Source organism: Pan troglodytes, chromosome 8, assembly GCF_028858775.2.
Source record: "Pan troglodytes isolate AG18354 chromosome 8, NHGRI_mPanTro3-v2.0_pri, whole genome shotgun sequence".
Classification (NCBI taxonomy): domain Eukaryota; kingdom Metazoa; phylum Chordata; class Mammalia; order Primates; family Hominidae; genus Pan; species Pan troglodytes.
The window spans coordinates 66,452,547-66,470,330 of record NC_072406.2 but is presented as its reverse complement, the minus strand read 5'-3'; the positions used below and the strand labels follow the sequence as shown (position 1 = coordinate 66,470,330).

At 38.9% G+C, this 17,784-nt stretch overlaps 1 protein-coding gene across 8 annotated transcripts in view; it reads left to right on the top strand.

The window, feature by feature from the left end:
• The window catches only part of PCDH15 (protocadherin related 15), a 1,753,436-nt gene that overhangs the window by 1,484,608 nt on the left and 251,044 nt on the right, over positions 1–17,784 (top strand). For all 8 annotated transcript variants that reach the window (XM_054659631.2, XM_054659630.2, XM_054659628.2 and 5 more), the window contains one exon: positions 2,731–2,859. In XM_054659631.2, coding sequence (XP_054515606.2) covers positions 2,731–2,859 — 129 coding nt within the window. The remainder of the gene's footprint in view (positions 1–2,730; positions 2,860–17,784) is intronic.

Below are 17,784 nucleotides of genomic sequence, written 5' to 3'. Positions count from 1 at the left end.
AATGGATAGCCCTGAAATCCTCATTTTTACATAAGTATTTCTGAAGCAAGTGGTATTAAAAAATTTCAAGAAATATATAAACTGGAAATTATTCTATGTATAGTTGTGACTGTACATTTCTGTAAGACATGGATTTTTTTTCATGTCATATAAAATTCAGTAAGAAATGAAGAAAATGCCTGCATGTCCCATAAATATCATCCCCTATTAGCACAAAATTATGGAATTGTTATTTGACTTCTTAGTTTACTTAGTGATCTGGTTGTATTCTTCATTATCCACTTAAGAGTTATAGTCTTAAACTGAGGATACAGAATAGTCTGAAAACATGAATAGAAATTTTAAAGAATAGGATGAGAAAAACAGTGGATTGACAGGTAAAGACAGGCTGGTGTAAACGGGGTCAGGCCATTTGAAGAAAAGCCAGCAGACTCCAGGGTCACCATTCTTAGATTTTGGATCCAGGCTGTAAATTTCAGTGTCTCGTTATCCCTCAGGCAAATTGGGAACTACCGCAACTGTAAAAAACACATCTTCTTTACTGCTTTCAATTCTAAGGCAAATTTTAAAGAAATAATATTTGTTAAAATACTTTTTGTCATAAAAGCATGGTAGCCTTTTGGGAGAACATTTAGAAAATATATAAAAGTAATGAGGAAAATGAAATGATCTGGATTCCATCTAGTCAAGTAGCACTTGAATTTCTTTAAACATACTTACATATATCAACACACATGTGTATGTTTGTGTGTGTGCATCTTTTAAAGTAAATAATTTTAAGAAAATATAACACAGAGACTAATGCACAAACAATAATTCTACAGTTTAATGAATTTTTACATAGAGAACACACCTATGTAACCACTACTCATAACAAAAAACAGAAATTAATCAGCACTCCAGAAGCTCAGCTTTGTGATCATTTCTGTCGCTATTCGATCCTCTTTTTCAAAGTGACCCGTATTCTAATTTTTATCACCATGTAGGGATTATGCCTGTTTTTGAAGTTTATATAAATGGAATCATATAGTATGTGTTATTTATGTTCTAGAAACTTAGGTTCATGAAATTAATCCGTGTTATTACTTATAGCAGTAGTTTGTACATTCTCAGTACTTCATATGATTCCATTGCATACATAAAACACAATCCTGTATAACCATCTATTATCAATGGACATTTGGGTTGTTTCCAGATTTTGACTATATAATGATGTTCTGACCATCTTTGTACGTGTCTTTAAATAAAAATTTTATTTAACTTTAAATACAAAAATGTGTGCAAATCACATATGAATAGCAACATAAATTTTCAAAGGGTAAGCCAACATACAAATAAAGAAATAAGCCATCACTAACACCCAGGAATTCCCTGCTATGCATGGTAATTATTAAGTGACTACTGAATACTGTGCATGAAAAAATTTATAGAGGCTTGGGTAAAGTTACATTACTAAAAAAAGTATTTGCTTTTGCTTCTGTTAAAATAGGGGCAGATCACCTAAATCCAATCAGAGTTTCAATACTGGGTTTACATTTGAGGGAGGTTTGGTCTTTTTCCCAAGCACCATGACTTGCATGGTATAGAACTTCTGTGACCCCAACAGAAAGCATTGGGTATTTACCAAGATCTGTCCTCTTTAATAGCTAAAAAAAAAAAAAAAAAATCACTTGACTCCTTAGCCCCATGACTGCTGCAAAACCTTTTCAGCTTCACTCAAGTCACTTCTTAGTGCTCAGGAGTTTAGCCTCTCACTACAAATCACTTACTAATTAATGGAACTTGCCTTTTTTTAAACAAAAGGTGGATAATTCTCTCATGACAGTATCACCTTGCTTTTTCCTCCTCCTTTTTATTTATAGTTACTAAATATTTAATACCATAGCATACCAGGTTTCTTACTTTCCAGGTTAATATTCTTTCTCTCTGTACCTTTGCTCTCAGCCTTTTGTGATCAGCCCCACACTGTGACAGAGCTAGGTAGAGGTTCTGTGCTGTACTCAGGCTTTGATTAGAGAGAGCAGTTTCCAGCTTGAATCACGCATGAAGATAGTCATTGATTGTGCAGAAGTCATTGACCTACATAATATTGACTGCAGCAGGCCAGGGATTTAACTTTTAACTAGGTAGCACACACTACTGGTAGGTTTACCTGCATACCATTTCCGTAAGCTGTATGCTTATAAGATAATCATTTCATGCCTAGTATATGGTACTCAAACTCTTGGTTTAAATGTACACCTAGAAAATTATTAAGGTAGCATTTTTCGATAGCATGAGCTTTCCAGAAAATGCCCATTTGATGTACCATGCTATTTGATAATGTACTGGTTTTATTTTTAAACAGTCAAAAATACAAGCAGCAAAAACTACAGAAATGGCACATTTCAGAGATAAAGCAGTGTATGTGTGTATAAACAAAAGCTTGTCACCCATAAAATGTGAACAAGATAAAGGTAAAACCGTTTTCCTCCAGGAAATACTTGACATTTCCAAAAAGATGTTTGCCCTTTAATATCATCATTTGCTTTTCCCATCTGTTTTTTGAGGTGGGAAGCTTCTTTGCAAGCTTCTTTTTTTTTATTTTTTTTATTTTTATTTTTTGGAAAGCTAAGGATTAGAAAGAAAAATGAGATGCTTTTCAGATAGACAAATGCCAGGATGACTACTTAAATGAATTCTAAGTAAAAATAGCTCCTCTCACATTTAATGCTTGTGTTTTTCTTTAAGACCTCAACTGCCACAGTAAACATAGTGGTGACAGATGTCAATGACAATGCTCCAGTGTTTGATCCTTATCTGCCAAGAAATTTATCTGTGGTGGAAGAAGAAGCCAATGCCTTTGTGGGTCAAGTAAAAGTAAGTGGAATATTTATATAGATCTTATATGTAGTTTTTCAAAGAGCGTAAGTTTATTACATTTTAATTCTCAAAAGAAACTCAGCTAATGTAATCTGTTAAATGACTGTGCTGGATATTCGTCAAGACTTTAAAAAATGAATCATATCCTATATATTTTAATTAACTTTCAAGGATACAGATTTACATTTTATAATTATTGTATAATTTAAACATTGATTAATGTGATAGTATGCTAATTTAATATATATTTTTAGTTTCTGAAATTAAAACATTTTACAGAAACATGTAATTAGGTATACTACTAGGTATGGATGTGGACATTTAGACCTCAAAATATATATATTTAGATTTGAATTCATTACATTAGGTAAATACTATCTTTAGAGTCTACCGTGTGTTTCTAATATTTTGCACACATACCTTTTCCAGCACTCAGAAGATTTACTCGTAGTAAACTTACTCTTAGTGTTCTTCTAAGTGCTTCTGGATCTACCTGGACATATTAGCCAGTGTCTGTGGTTCATTTGATGAATAATTCCTTTATTGTTAAAACAGAGACAGTACTTCCTCATTTGGGCCATTCTTGGTCTTGAACATAATAATTGGTCTAGAAGTCACAGAGAAGAAAAAAATTGGAGGAAGATGTGCACAATTTGAAGTATCAACCTCAGATGAGGTGTTTATGTGGTCTTCAGAGGAGGAAAGAATCTTGGTTTAGTGAGGTGTGAGCCACCCAGATGTTCCAAACCCAGAGTTCAGGGTCCTACTCCTTCCCTGTGAAGGTTCTGACTTTTCCACAGAAGGCGTGCTGGTGCTTTCCAGTGAGGCTTCTCTACTGTTCTGCTATTCTTATAACCAGGCACAAGATCTGATTTTTAGTTCAATCTCCTTTAAACTGCAAAAGGAGAGGGTTGCTTTAAATGGTGTTATAGAGATCTTGTGACGTTCACACCATGTCCTGAGATTTTGATTGACCAGTTGAAGCTTTTTTAAAAGTCATTTTTTCCTTCAGATCACTGACAATACTTACAGCTACCAACTCCACAGTCATTATCATTATCATTGTCACTATCTCAAATTCTGGAAATACTGCATAAGGCATACATAACCTTATATGTTTATGCCATCCCAATTCACATAGGGGATAATCTTGGTCATTGTGATGTTATAAAATGCCAACTGGTCCTGATACCAACTGGCCAACAAGCGATTCAACTCCAGCATCCCATCTGAAGGCTCTGCTCCCCACACCGTAGTACCTCTGGTTTCCAGTGGCTTACTGTGGATTCTCCAACAGAAAATCTGGACACAAAATATTCATGTATAAATATTTTTTGAGAAGTGTAGATAACAGTGATAAGGAAGTGAGAAAGTGCGGCAAAGAAGAGAAGGTAGCCAGTAACAAGATTGCTATTAAACCAGCAATCATAAGGAGAACTGAAACTTCACTCCAAGGGCAAACTCTAGAAAAAGATGCAAACTCATGCATCAGAGTTATCTGTCCTGATAGTTTTACTTGTCCAGTTCCTAAGAGGTTATGGAACTGGAAAACATATACACTAAATCCTGAGAGTAATTAGCTGCAATGTTGGCCAATGGGCTGCCAAGTTTTTGGATTTTCTTGCCTCCAGTAGAAGCAAGTAGTCAAATTCCCTCGGCATAATCTGGTAGAAGGGAACTGAGTCAGGCTGTAGATACTGATGGCAGCAGTGGCCCATCTGGAGCAGCCACTGCAAAGACACCAGCTACAGCAGAGGAGGTATGACCTGGGCTAAATGCTCCAGGGAGCCGGTGGGAGCAAGGAGCAGGCAGGAACCTAACCCCCTTCCAACTTGGCAGGGTGAGAGCCCTGCCATCCTGGGTGTAGCTCCAGCTGCCCAGCTGTGGCTGCAGACCTAGGCATCTCTGTGCTCTCAGGGATCCAGGAAGCTCCCCTGCCCCCACAGAGTCGGAAGTGCCTGTTCCCCCTGCCTGACCTCTTCCAGCTCCTGGCACCCCTTCCAATTTTGAAGCAAAGTTCAGGCCGAGCCCAGGTGCTGTCACAACCAGGCTGGGTGTGTGCGTGCTTGGGTTGGTGCTGACATGCCAGCCCCCTGCCACCTCGGCCTCCTGTGAACTTTGGGCGCCAATGAACATAGGAGGGAGGCCAAGAGGGGACAGAGGGCTGCTCACTGTGGGCCTGCAGGCACTCCTCCTCATAAACAGCCTGGGCACCATGAACAACATGATTGATGGCAGCAGAAGACAGGCTCCTGGGTGGAAAGTGGGGTGTCCCTGGTGAAGCCCCACCTTCAAGCCAGGGATGGCCTGAAGCCTGGGGACCAGCCCATCAGTTCCTGTGGAGTCCGTGGCCCAGAGTGAAAACTTACGGTGCTTTTACTGGGCCTGCCCATGGCCACCCGTGGACCAATCAACATGTACTTCCTCCTTTCTGAGCCCATAAAAACCCTGGAGCCAGCCAGCCTCACACAGACATCAAGAATACCAGCTGCAGGGAGGAGATTTCCTCTTCGTGTCTCTTGGGATCACCTTCTGCAGAAAGGAACTACCTATTCCGGGTCTTCTCTCTGCTGAGAGCTGGACACTTATGGGGATAACCTGCCTATGGATAGGAGCTACACACTTCGGTCTCCTGAGAGCTGTTCTGTTGCTTTGTAAAGCTCCTCTCCACCTTAACTCTCCAGCTGTGCGCGTACCTCATTCTTCCTGGATGTGGGCCAAAAACTCGGGACCCACCAAATGGCAGGAATGAAAGAGCGGTAACACAAACAGGGCTAAAACCCTGTTTAGTTGCCACCACACTCACCATGTGGCGAGCAACAAAAAGGAGAGAAGAGTTGCGGCTCTTCAGGGAGCCCCTCATCCAGACGCGGGTGCTCACAGCAGAAGCCTCTTGCCCTGTATCTGATTCAATCTAAGGTTTGCTGGGAGAGGGTAGCTGGAGCTACCCGTCCCGCCAAAGCAGCTAGCGTGCGTGGCTATGCACAGTGACAAGACCCTGCACTTGCTCGCTCATGCACCCCTCGCTGCTCTGAACCTGGCTTGCCCTGGCAAAGTGTCGGATTTAGCCCAGTAGCATGAGCCAAGCACAGCCTGCCAGGTGGAGTGGGTGCTACAAACACAGCTAGTCCGAGCAAAACTTGGGCAAAGGTGCCACCACCCACAGAGGCTTCTGGCTGGAAAAGCAACACCCTTAGGATCCAGTGACAATACCAGGAGGTGGAAGTTGGCCAAAGCATACCAGATGCTCTGAGGGACATGCATAGGACACTGACAAGTTTGGCTACACCAAGAAAACAAGGTAATAAAGTCTATAACAGGGGCATGTGCAAAAAATATCATCAAAGGAGAAATGCTGAAGTTGACTCATGAAGGAAGAATACAGGTAAGAGAGAAGTTGAGAGGAGTTGGAATCTGTTAGGGAAAGTTAGTTGTATAAGTAAAGGCACAGAGAAATGAGAGTGTGACATAGCATAGTTACAATGAATAAGACGTACCATGTCATAAACACTTTTCTATACCATGTTGTAGAAGGTGACGGGGGAGCCACTAAAGGGTCTGAGGTATGGCAACATCTGATTTGTATTTTATAAAAATTACTCGTGATATATTGAAATGGGAGATTCTAAATCCAGAAAGCAGAACTAGGAGGCAATTGTAATAAACCAGGCATATGAGGCTTGAACTAATGTAATCGTCTTTATTAATGATAATTAAGTTATATTACAGTTGTCAGTTTAAAATGCCACATTGCTGAAAACTGAAAAACTTCATTTAGCCATATATATATTAACTATTCAGTTAAAAACAAACAAGGATTGAAATTATTTACAAAAATGATCTTTCCCATTTTCTTAATTTATTTAGCTTGGAGAGATAAAGCCCAAATGGAATATATAACTAAAAACACACAAGTAGACATCAACATGATGATTAGTTTTTAGTTAAATTTCTTTTCCTTTTTTTCTTATATTTTTTCCCACTTTTCCTAGTGATTCTTTGTTCTTGAATTATTGTGTTAACCTTGTTGTTGTCTCCTGGTTCTTAAATTTGATAAGAAATGGCCTCTATAATTTATTTCAGTTTTTAAAATTGAAATATGGACCTTAGCCTGGTCTTTAGGCAATAACTTGTTTTCATAAAAACTAAAACGATGTTGAAAGTAAAAAGGAAGAGGAAGACATCCAAGGCAGGCTGCATCTAACTGATTCTGCACAGTGTAATGTTTATAGGATGGAATTTTGATGCTCATAATGGTTGCTACCTAATGATAATTATATCATATATTAATTTCACTAAATTACTCATGCTCTGCTTGTAAAATTTAATTTTAATTGTCATCAAAAACTATTAAGACTTAAAACCAAGATACATATTGTTAATTACTATACTGAATTTGAGTTATCAACTTTGTGTTTATATTCTATTGATATTTTAATATGAATAATCCAATATTTGAATTAAAATGCTGAAGGGAGTTTTCATTTAGTTGTTTTTTTTTGTTTATTTATTTATTTATTTTTTTTTGAGACAGAATCTCACTCTTGTCACCCAGGCTGGATGGAGTGCAGTGGAGTGACCTCGGCTCACTGCAACCTCTGCTGCCCAGGTTCAAACTTCACCTGCTTCAGCCTCCTGAGTCGCTGGGATTACAGGCGCCCTCCACCATGCCCAGCAAATTTTTGTACTTTTAGTAGAGACAGGTTTGTGCCATGTTGGCCAGGCTGATCTTGAACTTCTGACCTCAGGTGATCTGCCCGCCTTGGCCTCCCAAAGTGCTGGGATTACAGGCCTGAGCCACCACACCCGGCCTCATTCAGTTTTTAAAGGTAGTGTTGTAGTAACAAATAATAACTAAAGAATACTTTTGAAGCAAATTTATGGATTATACATAGCAAAAAGTTTTATCCAGCATATTAAAAAATAACCTACCAATCAACAATTTTTAATGTTTATCTTTTTATTCACAAGGTATCATATTATACCTTGTGCATTTAGAATTGAAAACTGTAACAATATGTATGAAAAGATATACTCAAAGCCTAGTAAATACAGTAAGTATATACTCTGTGTCAAGTGTCAAATGGGTGCTATAAATTCTTTACTGCAAGGAAAAAGAGACATTATAATAGACTGAGGTGGCCAGGTTAGGGTTCATGAGAAAAGCAGATTATTCTTGGTTCTTTTCAATGTATTAGTGAAATCTTTGTTGGAAATTTTTAAAAAAAAGGAAATAAAAATACCAGCCAAAAAAATGTAATATGAAATATAATCCAGCTGAAGAAGCAATTTGAGGACTCTAAGTCAGTATTCTGACAATAATGGAAGAGCTGTTTAAAGGAGTTCTGGAAAAATGATTAAAAATACATTGAGTTCAGATGGGGCCTAATGAAATAGTGAATGATATGAAGACTTAGTGTAATATTTTGCCGAGTATCCTTGAGAGTATTTCACAGGAGATAGAATCTAGAGGATTTGTATGCATATCTTGACTGTGGACCACAAGCATGCAAATAATTGATCTTTAGAATGGGTCTCAGATATGAGAGGCCTCTTACTAGAGGCTTCATACTCAACTGCAGAACTCTCAGATGATCCCAAGTCTTTGGGGGAGCAGATGCCAGTAGAAGCCCCCAAATGCAGTCATATTCTGATCAAATCTGCAGGCCTGGTCCTGGACCCCTCAAGTCTCAAAGGAATAGGCATTTGGGAATATACAACAGCAGAGCATGATATAACTTCTGTGAAGGTCCATTCAGCCTTTAGATAGACTGACTCTAAGCCAGTCTACTAAATCTGTGTCCAGCTTTCTGGCCACTTACCTTTAAAAGCCTGTTTTATACTGGACTGTGACTTCTAGACTCACCACACAGGGACCCCGGACTTCTCATCTTACCTAACAACCCTCACCTCTTATGCTCCTTACATACTTTAATGAGACGACCACTCCCTGGTCACTTGGTTCATCCTGTCACTAGATCACGTGACTCCATGAATCCAGACCGAGCATCCCAACAAGATGGAGAACTTAATGAACAGCTTAAAATATGGGCCATGGAATAAAACTACCTGAGTTCAAATTTGACTTGCCAAAATAACTAATGCAATCTTGGATAACTAATTTAGCTTCTCTGGGACTGGACTTCGCTATCGCAAAATGGAGATAATAATAGAATTCATCTCAAGCAGTGATTTGAAGGATTAATACATACACATAATATATGTACAGGTTTAAAATAAGGAATGAAGCTAATATGCACTTAATTTTTATTATTATAATTATGTTAAATACTAAATAATTTATAAAGTATGGCTACGTATATTATAGAAAGTAATATTTTTTACAACACTATGAACTAAATGCAAACAATTGTTTATGATTTTTCAAAATACAGTAGTTGCACTCTTGCATTTGCCTAATATTACCATATTTAGAGAAAATTTTAATGGAAGTACTGTTCTTAAGAAACTATAAAATCTTAAGTTGATAAATGATTCTCTTCTACTGCATCACTACAATCATAGTCAGTCAGATTGTAAACAGCGTTTATCCTTTTTAAGTGTGTTAGCCAAAGCTTAGTCTTTGATAATAACAAATGTACAAATCAATATTTAGTACATGAACATATATATGCATATAGTCACATTTGTAGGATATTTTAGAAATTTAAAGGAAATGAAAGATATTTGTTATTATCAAAATAGAGCTCATGGTTGCGATCCTGATTTTTGTATTTTTGTTTATTCATCTTAAAATAAGTCCAGCTAGTGGGATATGTGGAGCTTGCATTGAAAGAAGCATATTGGATAGACTGACAGCTCTAGTAAAAAATCAGTAATAATGACTATCAATTTTTGAATTCTTACAATGTGCCATGAACTATTCTAAATGCTTTCCATTGTACATATTTGAATTACTTTCAAATGTTTGGTCTTAACCACTCTACTATACAGGATTCTCCAATGACCATGCTTCCTGTGACTTGCTCATGCGTATCTGAACTGAAAAAATACAAACATGCGTTAGGTGGCTATCAAAGTGTTGTTCCTGGAAAAGCAGCATCAGCATCAGCATCAGCACCAATAGAAACACCTTAGAAATGCAGACTGCTATACTCTATACCACAGAGATTGAATCAGAAACCCTAGTGTTGGGGCCAGAAATCTGTGTTTTAGTGAGCTCTGCCATTGATTCTGGTTTATACTAACCTGTGCCATGCACAAGCGCATGTGTATATGTAAGAAAGAGAGAAAAAGGAAAAGGGAGATAAAGAAATATTATGTGTTAGAGGAAAAATATAAAATTCTTTTATGTATTATGTATTTACTTATTGTTATATAAGATAAATAGGGTAAAGCTGGGTCTGTTGTTGGGATTATGCATAATTATTATTGTATTATTGTTATTGTGCATACTCCCAACAATAGACCCAATTTAGCCTAAACTAGTTACTTTACATAACAATAATAAATAAGTCAATTTCTTGTCAAATGTTCATGTTTAAAAGTGGCATGATGAAAATCATTTTCATTTGTAGCAATATGAATGGAAATGGAGGTTATTATGTTAAGTAAAATAAATCAAGAATAGAAAGACAAATATCACATGTCCTCACTCATAGGCTGGAGCTGAAAAAGTTGTTCTCATGGAAATAGAGAGTAGACTGATAGATACCAGAGGCTGAGAAGAATGGTGGTGGTGGAGGATGGGGCTGATGAAGAAAGTTGTTACAAACATACTGTTAGAAGAAATAAGTTCTGGCTAGGTGTGGTGGCTCATGCCTGTAATCCCAGCATTTTGGGAGGCCGAGGCGGTTGGATCATCTGAGGTCGGGAGTTTGAGACTAGCCTGACCAACATGGAGAAATCCTGTCTCTACTGAAAATATAAAATTAGCTGGGCATGGTGGCACATCTCTGTAATCCCAGCTACCCAGGAAGGCTGAGGCAGGAGAATAGCTTGAAACCGGGAGGCAGAGGTTGCAGTGAGTCGAGATTGCACCACTGCACTGCAGCCTGGGCAACAAGAGCAAAACTTGGCCTAAAAAAAAAAAAAAGAAAGAAAGAAAGAAATATGTTCTAATGTTTGATAGCAGATATGGTTTGGTTGTATCCCCAACCATATGGTTTGGGGATATGACCGATATGGTTTGGTTGTATCCCCACCCAAATCTCGAACTGTAGCTCCCATAATTCCCACACGTCGTGGAAAGGACCAGGTGGGAGGTGACTGAATCATCAGGGCAGGTCTTTCTCATGCTGTTCTTGGGATAGTGAGTAAGTCTCACAAGATATGATGGTTTTATAAATGGGAGTTCCCCTGCATACGCTGTCTTTCCTACCACCATGTAAGCCAGGAGTTTGATCCTCATTTGCCTTCTGCCATGAAAGCAGGCCTCCTGAGCCATGTGAAACTGTGAGTCAATTAGACTTCTTTCCTTGATAAATTACCCAGTCTCAGGTATGTGTTTATTAGCAGCATGAAAACAGTCTAATACAGTGAATGGGTACCAGTAGAGTGTGGTGCTGCTGGAAAGAGACCCAAAAATATGGAAGCAACTTTGGAACTGGGTAACAGGCCTGGGTTGGAACAGTTTGGAGGGCTCAGAAGAAAATAGGAAAATGTGGGGAAGTTTGGTACTTCCTAGAGACTTGGAGGGCTCAGAAGACAGGAAGATGAGGGAATGTTTGGAACTTCATAGAGAATTATTAAATGACTTTGACCAAAATGCTGATAGTGATATGGACAATAAAGTCTAGGCTGAGGCGATCTTTGATGGAGATGAGAAACTTGTTGGGAACTGGAGTTAAGGTCACTCTTGCTATGCAAGAGACTGGCGGCATTTTGCCCCTGCCCTAGGAATCTGTGTAACTTTGAACTTGAAAGAGATGATTCAGGGTATCTAGCAGAAGAAACTTCTAAGTGGCAAAGTGTTCAAGAGGAAACAGAGCATAAAAGTTGGAGAAATTTGCAGCCTGATGAGGCAGTAGTAAAGAAAAACTTATTTTCTGAGGAGAAATTCAAACTAGCAGTGGAAATTTGCATAAGTAATGAGGAGCCAAATGCTAATCACCAAGACAATGGGGGAAATGTCTCCAGGGCATCTCAGAGACATTCATGGCAGGCCCTCCAATCACAGGCCCAGAGGCCTAGGAGGAAAAAATGGTTTCCTGGGCTGGGTCCAGGACCCCTCTGCTGTGTGTATCCTCAGGACTTAGTGCCCTGTATCCCAGCCACTCTAGCCATGGCTAAAAGGGGCCAAGGTATAGCTCAGGCCATGGCTTCAGAGGTTACAAGCCCCAAGTCTTGGCGGCTTCCACATGGTGTTGATTGTGCAGGTGCACAGAAGTCAATAATTAAGGTATGGGAACCTCTGCCTAGATTTCAGAGGATGTATGGAAATGCCTGGATGTCCAGGCAGAGTTATGCTGCAGGGGCAGAGCCCTCATGGAGAACCTCTGCCAGGGTAGTGCAGAAGGGAAATGTGGGTGGGAGCCCCCACACAGAGTCCCCACTGGGACACTGCCTAGTGGAGCTGTGAGAAGAGGGTCACTGTCCTCCAGCCCCCAGAATAGTAATCCACTGACAGCTTGCACTTTGGGGCTGGCAAGTCGCAGACACTCAACACCAGCCCATGAGCCCATGAAAACAACCAGGAGTGGGAGCTTTACCCTTCAAAGTCACAGGGGTGGAGCTGCCCAAAGCTGTGGAAGCCCATCTCTAGCATCAGCATGACCTGGATGTGACACATGGAGTCAAAGGAGATCATTTTGGAGCTTCATGACTTGACTTCCCCATTGGATTTTGGACTTGCGTGGGGCCTGTAGCCCTTTTGTTTTGGCCAATTTCTCCCATTCAGAATGGGTATATTTACCCAATGCCTGTATCCCCAGTGTATCTAGGAAGTAACTAACTCACTTTTGATTTTACAGGCTCATAGGCGGAAGGAACTAGCTGTGTCTGAGATAAGACTTTGGACTTCGACTGTTGAGTTAATGCTGAAATGAGTTAAGATTTTGGGTGGCTTTTGGAAGGCCTGATTGGTTTTGAAATGTGAGGACATGGGATTTGGGAGGGGCTGGGGATGGGATGATATGGTTTGGCTGTGTCCTCATCGAAAATCTCACCTTGAATTATAATCCCCATGTGTCAAGGGAGGGGCCAGGTGAAGATAATTGAATCATGGGGGAAGTTTTCCCCACACTGTTCTCATGATAGTGAATAAGTCTCTCAAGATCTGATGGTTTTATAAATGGGAGTTCCCCTGCACAAGCTCTCTCCTGCCTGCCATCATGTAAGGTGTGACTTTGCTCCTCATTCACCTTCTGCCATGATTGTGAGGCCTCCCCAGCCATGTGGAACTGTGAGTCAATTAAACCTCTTTCTTTTATAAATTATCCAGTCTCAGGTATGCCTTTTTTAGCAACATTAGGACAGACTAATACAGCAACTGTAGTTAGCGGCAATGTGTTGTATATTTTCAAGTGTCTTGAAGAGAGAACTTGGAATGTCCACACACAGAAATGGTAAATACTCTAAGTGATGGACACCCCAAATTCCCTGATTTGATTTTTACACATTCCAGCAAAATATCACATATACCCCATAAATATGTACATATATTATATATCAATTAAAAATGTTATAATCCCAACAATAGACTTGGATGTGCCTCTCAGAATCTTATTTATCCTAAAAGTGAATTGAAGGATTTCCTGGGAATAATTTATGCTAATGTGTAACAGTCAGACAGATGAATCTGGTCTCATTATAAACCTGATGTCATCAGAAGTAGGAGAACATGATGCATAGTTCAACATGGTTTCTGTCATTTTCATTTGTTTTCTCAACTAATGTTCTGTGAATTCAATCATCAGTCTGGGTTAGAAAGTGAGAAGATAAAGATCTATTTCAGTAAATTCTGTCTAAGATACATGATCATGAGAAAAACTTCTTTGTACTTACTTAGCATAATTCAGCATAAAAGAAAAAGAGGTGGCCTTTTACTTCAGCACACTTATCACACTATATGCTTTAGTGCATTTCTGTATGTGAGACATGGGTGGATGGAGGTTGAGGGGGGAGGGAAGTGGAGGTAGGAAGGCTTTCAGCTAATATCAGAGGTGTCTAGCCTTCGTAGGAGTATCTCATTGAGGAGTCTGCTAAGGTCAGAATTCTCAAGTTTAAGGACTAAATTATTTATCTCTGTTTTTCATAGCAACCCTGGGCATAAATACTTGCACAAATGCATTAGAGAAGGCACACTTGGAAACTATACTGCCTGTTAAAATTAAACAATGTTCTCAGCATTGTATAATATAGAGTAAGCTGATTCCCAGTAAACTTCCATGTAATACCTTGTAGAAATTTTTCTACTGAACTGACTTCTTTGAGGTCTAGGTAACAAAAATAGAACCATAAGTCTACAACATGTTCTTCCAGTTCTAAATAAGAGGCTGAATTAATTTAACTTAAAACACAAATGTATTCCCAGTATGAGACCTGCATGCTAAATCTTAGCTAAGATATTGTAGGAATGTTTCTGTCTTAAGCACTTAAAGAAGTTTTAAAATCATTAGTAAACTACAGTGTTTGGAAGGCTAGTGATACAGTCATTAAAAAAAATGATGTTTCCTTCAACTATACAATTTAATATTAAACAAAATAAATCTGAACCTCAGTGGCCTGACTCTGATTACTATAGTTGTCTCCCTGTGTGGGGTTCTAAAACTAAAATGAAGGTGGAGAGCATTATGGTGATTTCTTATTTTTTGTAGCTCAGTATGACACTCAACAGTGCCTAAAACTGTAATACTTCTTTTTTAAGTGGGCTGCAAGTGGGGAATTTTATGGGTTCTCTTTTTAAGCCAAACTATATAATGCAAACCCTGTAACTCATTCTGATAAAGAAAAAAAGCCCACACAATTTGAAAAATTGGTTATGTCGATATAAATGTGCTACATAATAATATTTACAATAGAAATCTACCTAATGTCTGTGACTATTTTTGAAATGTGGTCATGTTTCAGATATTCAATTAGCAGCTCATAAATAGATTAGAAAATTTTAAGAATATATTTTTACTATATTTATTTAGGGCCTACCCCTTTAGTAATGTTTAGGCTTAATATCAGCCATTAGAAAAATACACATTATTGTGTGTGTGTGTATGTGTAAATATTTATAGTTGTGAAATCCCAGCTATACAATGAATGATATCTGTGTCCACTTTATGGTCACAAATGACCACTGTGCTGTTAAATGTTATCTTTATCTAAGTCACTTTACTGCTCTATTGGTATTGGATCTCTCTCTGTCTCTCTTTTTTCTTAAGATTCTACTACCTGCTTACTGCTAGTTTTCATGTTTAAGCACATCTAATTCTGTCTTCCCCTTATCTGTTTGCTCCTTAAACTTTGGATTTTGAAAGTATCATCTAAGTTGCCCTTTTGACTCTATGTATTCCTTTTTTATCATTGCAATTACATTAAAGCCGACAGCTTTACTTACATTGAGATGCTTATTTTCCTTCTACTCCTTTAAGCTGCAGCCTCAAATAGACATATATCTGTGAAACCCTATCCACTTGAATTTCCAGAAAGCATCTAAATTTCAATATTTTTAAGATTGAAGTCTTATTTTCGTCTTCCCCAGAAAGGGCTCCTTCTGAATTCTGTACCTCAATTAACTATTCCCCAAGCCAAATGCTAAGGAGCCATCTAAGTCTCCTCTTTCTCTCTCACTCTCCATATCCAAGTAATCACCAATATTGATCATTTTACATGTTACAAATTTTTCTCACATTCTCTGTCTCATAACAACCATAACCAGGCTCTTATTATTTCTCACTTGAACTATTGCTACAGCCTGTGAGTTAGTTATCCTGATACTGGTCTTGACACTTTATAATTATCTGTGATGTAAATTCTGGAATTATGTCTCTAACTAACAAATAACTTAAGTACACAATATGGCTATTATTACCCACAGAACAAACAAAACACAGTACCCACCTCACACTATTACTTTGACAACTTTATCTCTAGCCGTACTCACTTGCTCACAATTGCTAATATATGTCTCTTTGCATCTGTTTATACCCCCACCTTGATTTTCTTTTTCTCCATTTTTTAAAGATAACTCAGATACTTGAAAATTTAGCCACTATAATCTTTTCCAGAAAATCTTTTGTGAACTTTCCTATACCCTTGGTGTTTTCTATTCATGGTCTCATGTAATACTGTGTACAAATTTTGATAGTAATTGCTAGAGTATATTTATGTTGTCTATTTATCTAAACATCTTGAAAGTAGAGATTGACGTTAGAAATTTCACTACATAGCCCAACGCTTGGCTTAGCCCTTGCATAATGTATGTACATACATGAAATGAAACTAAATTTAATGACATAAAATTATCTAAAAGTAAAGTTTTGTAATGAAGATTCCTAAATGTAAAAAGAGAACCGGTAAAGTATATGTCAGCATCTAAACATACATATTTGTCTTACCTCACAAGCATACAAACACATAAATAAGTTCTCTTGACAAATAAAGAAAAAGCTTTGATATTGGATATCTGTCCACTTTTAGAATTTCAGTATGTGTAAGAGTATACTTACATGTACTAGTCTGTTCTCACACTGCTAATAAAGACACACTTTAGACTGGGTAATTTATAAAGGAAAGAGGTTTAATTAACTCACAGTTCCACATAGTTTGGAAGGCCTCAAGAATCTTGCAATTATGGTGGAAGAGGAAGCAAATGTGTCCTTCACATGGGGGCAGGAGAGGTTCAGAGCGAAGTGGGGAAAAGCTCCTTAGAAAACCATCAATCTTGTGAAAACTTAGTATCACGAGAACAGCATGGAGGTAATTGCCCTCATGATTCAATTACCTCCCACTGGGTTCCTCCCACAACACATGCGGATTATGGGAACTAAAATTCAAGGTGAGATTTGGGTGGGGACACAGCTAAACCATATCATTCTGCCCCTGACCCCTCCCAAACCTCATGTCCTCACATTTCAAAACACAATTATGCCCTTCCAACAGTCCCCCAAAGTCTTAAGTCACTCCAGCATTAACCCAAAAGTCCAAGTCCTAAGTCTCATCTGAGACAAGGCAAGTTTCTTCCACCTAATAGCCTGTAGAATTAAAAGTTACTACTTCCTAGATACAATGAGGGTACAGGCGTAGGATAAACACACGCATTCTAAATGAGAGAAATTGGCCAAAACAAAGGGGCTAAAGGCCCAATGCAAGTCCAAAATCCAAGAGGGCAGTCATTAAACCTTAAAGTTTCAAAATGACCTCCTTTGAGTCCATGTCTCACATACAAGTCATGCTGATGCAAGGGTGACACTCCCATAGCCGTGGGAAGCTTCAACCCTTTGGTTTTGGCAGGTACAGCCCCCCTTCTAACTGCTTTCATGGGCTGCCATTGAGTGCCTGCGGCTTTTCTAGGCACATGGTACAAGGTGTCGGTGGATCTACCATTCTGGAGTCTGGAGGATGGTGGCCCTCTTCTAACAGCTTCACTAGGCAGTGCCCCAGTGGGGACTCTGTGTGGGGGCTCTGACCACATGTTTCCTTTCTGCACTACCGTAGCAGACGTTCTCCATGAGGGCACCACTCCTATAGCAAACTCCTGCCTGGACATCCAGGCATTTCCATATTTCCTCTGAAATCTAGGCAGAGGTTTCCAAACCTCAATTCTTGACTTCTGTGCACCCACAGGACCAACACCACATGTAAGCGGCCAAGGCTTAGGGCTTGCGCCCTCTGAAGCAACACCTGGACCTATACATTGGCCCCTTTTAGCCATGGCTGGAGCTGAAGCAGGCAGAACATGGGGAACTATGTCCTGAGGCTGCATAGTGGGCCCTGGACCTGACCCATAAAACCATTTCTCTCCTAGTC